Genomic DNA, 5000 nt, shown 5'->3' on the forward strand with positions numbered 1-5000 from the left:
GAAAAAGGAAGAGGAGGAGGAGGAGGAGGAGGAGGAGGAGGAGGAGGAGGAGGAGGAGGAGGAGGAGGAGGAGGAGACAACCATGCTTACGATTAAATACCTCAGCGTAGTAGTTGAGCAAAACAAATGATGTCTAGTCAGCAACAACAAAACGGCATAGCAACATTTCGTTAAAAAAAAAGAAAAAAAAACCGATAAATAATAAGAAAATAAATATATCAATGGATGAAATGTACTGAAAATTACACTTTTGATAATGTCACTGAGTTTTGTGTAAAGGTAACTCACAATACGTTACCTGTTGCTTGGAAACTTGTTACTTAATTGCTCTGAATCATTCTTAACCCCTTCAGTACCACGACGCTTTTTCATATTCATTCTGCTTACTACTTGGTGATTTTATACAGCTTCAGAAACTTATGTGGGGATTGAAATAGTAAAGACTCTGGCCATTAATCTACTGACCATCATAGACCCTTCCTAATGTGAATCAAATTGTGTAATGACATCCAAAACTCAGGATAAAAATGTGTCTCAGTACTGAAGGAGTTAAAGGCTGTAACTGTTATGCTGTCGACGAAATTGGACAACATAGAATATCTGACGTTAATGATCTTGTTAATAAAAGTTTGGCTTTGTTTAACGAGAATCCTTTGCCAATTATCTTGATGTATTCAGGCGATCGGCAATAATGTAACCTTTTTGCATCGATGTTATCAGATTCTGTGAATGTTGTATACATCTCTATTAAATCATCACGCTTCCTCCCTCTCGTTACGTATATATGATTATGTATTTTTTTATTCGCAGAGTGTATATGTAGCGTGGGGACTGTATTTACCATTTTTTGTATATATATATTTTTTTACCTATCCGTATATTTTTTTTGTAATATTGGGGTATAGGACTGTTCTTATTGCTCAAAAAATGATTAAGACCAGCGAATTATTACATTTAAACACTTTTTTTGACCTGTTATGGAATGTACGTTGAAGAGACCAGTGATTATATCAGTGGTTTTAATTTCCCGAGAGCAATGTTCACAAGGCTTTAAAATCGTTTGGTATTACGATATCAAGATTCCTCTCATCATTTACCACAAGACATTGTTGAAGATTCATTAGACACTGAACGTGATTGTCGTTGTAACATAAAAAAGTAAAAAAAAAAAAAAAAGTTGAACATGGAAGAAATACAAAGGAGGAATGATTTTCGTCGTAACAGGGAAATAAACGATAATAAATAGGAAAACAGAACAGAACACAAAGGAAAAACAATCAGCTATACGCTCGGTAGCCCTTACTGTTGTATAAGTGACAAGCCACACTATATAAAGTAGAATATGTAGGAGAGCGAAGGCGAAGGAGAAGGAAGGAGGATGGGAGAGGGGGAGGAGGAGCAAAGTAGCATCTTGGGAACGCCTCGGAGGACGGCTGGTGAAGATGCTGGTGGCGGGAGTCGCGGCTCGGATTACCTTACCTGGGATCAAGTGACGGTGTGGTGAGGCGGGCGTTGAGCGGGTGTGAGGAGGAGAAGGGAGACCAAAGCTGCTCTCTCTCTCTTCTTCTTCTTCTCTCTCTCTCTCTCTCTCTCTCTCTCTCTGGCCCAGGAAGGTGATAAAAGGGTGAAAAAGGCATGCGTAAAGGATAGGTGAGGGATGAAAGGAGAGCGATCATAACGTGTCACACTCTCTCTCTCTCTCTCTCTCTCTCTCTCTCTCTCTCTCTCTCTCTCTCTCTCTCTCTCTCTCTCTCTCTCTCTCTCTCTCTCTCTCTCTCTCTCTCTCTCTCTCTCTCTCTCTCTCTCTCTCTCTCTCTCTCTCTCTCGGAGGGTGAAAGAGGTATGTGTAAAGGATAGATGAAAGATGAAAGGCAAGCGGTCATAACGTGCTATCCCCACAAGCAGATACCGAGAGTGTGAAGTCTTAACACTGAAGTGGTAGTAGCAAGTATCCAATGATGAAAAAAAGTGCAACGAATGGATTGTTTGTAGAAGTTAGGAAGTTTTATGATGATGGAAATTTGCAGAAATATTCCACTCGTATGTATATTCTGTTCTTTCTTCATGCTGTCTCTCTCTCTCTCTCTCTCTCTCTCTCTCTCTCTCTCTCTCTCTCTCTCTCTCTCTCTCTCTCTCTCTCTCTCTCTCTCTCTCTCTCTCTCTCTCATATCCCCTCCATAGTGCTCTAATTCCCCATAACCACATTCCCTGCTCTCCTCCCCTGCAGGGCAACAAGGAAGGATCGTTTCTGTGGATGGTGAAGCGTGACCCGCCGTCCTACTTCTTCGGCACCATCCACGTGCCGTACACCCGCGTCTGGGAGCACATCCCCAACAACACCAAGCGCGCCTTCCGCCTCAGTGACAACGTTTTCTTCGAGCTGGACCTCACAGACCCCTACACCGTGTCCGCCCTCACCACCTGCCAGCTTCTTCCCAGGGTGAGTTGAAGGTCCAAGTAAGAGATGTCTGTTCATGTTTCTGTTCACGCTGGTCCCTCTCATTTCAAAGGCAGCGTATTTTTGTGTTTTGTCTAAGAGAAACACTGGAAAAGGGCAACTCAGGCGTTTAAAAGGTCCACTAAAGTACCATTTACTAAAGAGAAGAGAAAAAGGCAGAGAGAGAGAGAGAGAGAGAGAGAGAGAGAGAGAGAGAGAGAATGCAGGTAAGCGGCGAGTTAAGTGCGTGAAAGTGAACAAAGGTGGTGCCGTGGTGGGCAGAAGGATGAGTGACGCGGCTGTGGAAACACGTGTCTTGCGAGATGAGTGATGCTTGCGTGATGAGTGCTGAGAGTGACGGGCGAGGACCAGGGAGGAGGAGGAAAGGTAGGAGGAGGAGAAAGGAGGAGGAGGTAAAGAAAAAAAAGTATTGAGGCGAATAATATGTGAAGAAAAAAGAGGAGGATGGAAAGGGCAAAAGCAAAATAAGTAAGAAAGTAGAACACGGTGGAGAAACACTGAGATGATAAATAATTCAAGTGGAGCAACGTGAAATACGAAAAATAAGAATGAAATATCAACGCTGACGGAGTGAGTGTGAAGGGCAAAGCGTGATGGAGCAGTTGTGAAAGACGAGGAACGAGGGCAGAGGAAGAATAACCGTGGATGAAAACAAAGAAAAGACAAAAAAAAATATATGAAAGAGGAACAATAAAATATGAGATAAACTATCTAGTCCATTATCTTATCTTAAGTAAAAAAAAAAAAACTGTTTAATTAACCAAAAAATGAGAGACAGGGAGAGTAAAATGAGATGTGGTAGGCTAAAATTAAAGTCAAGAGGAGGAGGAGGAGGAGGAGGAGGAGGAGGAGGAGGAGGAGGAGGAGGAGGAGGAGGAGGAGGAGGAGGAGGAGAAGAAGAAGAAGAAGAAGAAGAAGAAGAAGAAGAAGAAGAAGAAGAAGAAGAAGAAGAAGAAGAAGAAGAAGAAATAAGATAGCCAGTAAAAACACAAATTATCTTATTTAATGTGAAAAAAAGCTACCTGATTCACTATTTAATCCCAAATGAGACACAGAAGAGTAAAAAAAGTAAAAGTTAAGAGGAAGAGGAGGAAGAAAGGAAGAGGAGGAGGAGGAGGAGGACGAGGAGGAGGAGGAGGAGGAGGAGGAGGAGGAGGAAGATATAAGGTAACCAGTAATAAAACACCCTATGACACCTTTATTTATACCTGCAGGGGGAGAACCTATCTGACGTGTTACCTGGCGAGCTGTTCACGAGACTCAAGCGACATCTGGCCTACGTGAAGACTCAGATGCCGCGCTGGATCACGCAAGACCAACGCGGCCGAGGTCTTTATGCTGACTACCTCTTCAACGCCATTACCGGTGAGTACTGCTTGTTTTGCTCGTCAGGAAGCTATCAATGGTTAGGCTAGGTTAGGTTACTTTTATGCTTTCTTGTCGTTCCGTGGCTCTGTGGTAAGTAAAGTGGTCACTCGCTAGTATTTATAGAGTTGAGAGTTTAACCCCTTCAGTACTGAGACGCATTTTTATCATGGCTTTTCTTGTATGATTAAATAATTTCATGTGCATTAGGAAAGGTCTATGGAGGTCACAAAGTTAATGGCCAGAGTCTTTACTATTTTAATCCCCTACATGAGTTTCTGAAGGTGTACAAAAGCGCCAAATAGTAAGCAGAATGAATATGGAAACGCGGCATGGTACTGAAGGGGTTAATGTTGACTAAGAGTAGTTTCTCGTGCGAAAATAAGTGCTCTCTCATAACTTTAGCTTGGGTTGTGCTTTGTTGTAGTGCCGATATTCATTTCACTTTTTTTCATATATTTCCTCCCGAAGAAAATTTTTTACCTGAATTCTATAAAGGTACCGTCTTTATTGTTGTTTCCAGAGATCATCCTTAGAAGTGAGTCGCTGTCCTAATTTATAAAACAATGAAATGAAGTGTTATCCAATATTCTCATTAAAAAGAAAAAAATGGGAATATTCCACTTCACTCAAGTGGCACCAAAAACGTTCTGTAAAATCCATATATGTAGGCCCCTATATCATCCGCGGACTCCCCTTCTGACTATTCAACTTGTATGGGGACTTGCACCTGAGTGGGTTTTTTTTTTTTTTTGCAATCATAACTTTTGTTGCCCTTGACCAGTTCTTTCTCTTACAAAAAAAAAAAAAAAATTACCCGAATCACATAAATGCCCGAATGAAGACACGTCCCTTGACACATCCATTCTGAAAACAAACAATGGAAAGCGTGAAATTGAATAAAAAAAAACATGAAGAAGCAGAACCGAAAAAAAAGAGAAGAATAACCAGATCTAATAAGCACGTAGCAAGAAACAGACCCCTGAGTTAGCCCGGTGTGTGTGCCCCTGGCGGAAGGCGTGGTGGGATGCTCCTGCCACCGCCGCCACTCCTGCTATGGGGGAAGGAGGGACACGTGAAGGCCGCAGAGAAGTTTGGTAATTTCAACGCTGCCTAAAGGAGAAATCCAAGCGCCATTCCTCACTGTGACGCTACCAATACTTATCTTCCCAGAGGA

General features: G+C 42.2%; 1 protein-coding gene across 2 annotated transcripts in view; it reads left to right on the forward strand.

Moving 5' to 3' along the window:
- Nucleotides 1–5000, forward strand: part of LOC123520654 (metalloprotease TIKI1-like) — a 338869-nt gene that overhangs the window by 236176 nt on the left and 97693 nt on the right. For both annotated transcript variants that reach the window (XM_045283144.1, XM_045283145.1), the window contains exons 3-4: nucleotides 2228–2440; nucleotides 3673–3823. In XM_045283144.1, coding sequence (XP_045139079.1) covers nucleotides 2228–2440; nucleotides 3673–3823 — 364 coding nt within the window. The remainder of the gene's footprint in view (nucleotides 1–2227; nucleotides 2441–3672; nucleotides 3824–5000) is intronic.

This window comes from Portunus trituberculatus, chromosome 47 (genome assembly GCF_017591435.1).
Source record: "Portunus trituberculatus isolate SZX2019 chromosome 47, ASM1759143v1, whole genome shotgun sequence".
In the NCBI taxonomy this organism is placed as follows: domain Eukaryota; kingdom Metazoa; phylum Arthropoda; class Malacostraca; order Decapoda; family Portunidae; genus Portunus; species Portunus trituberculatus.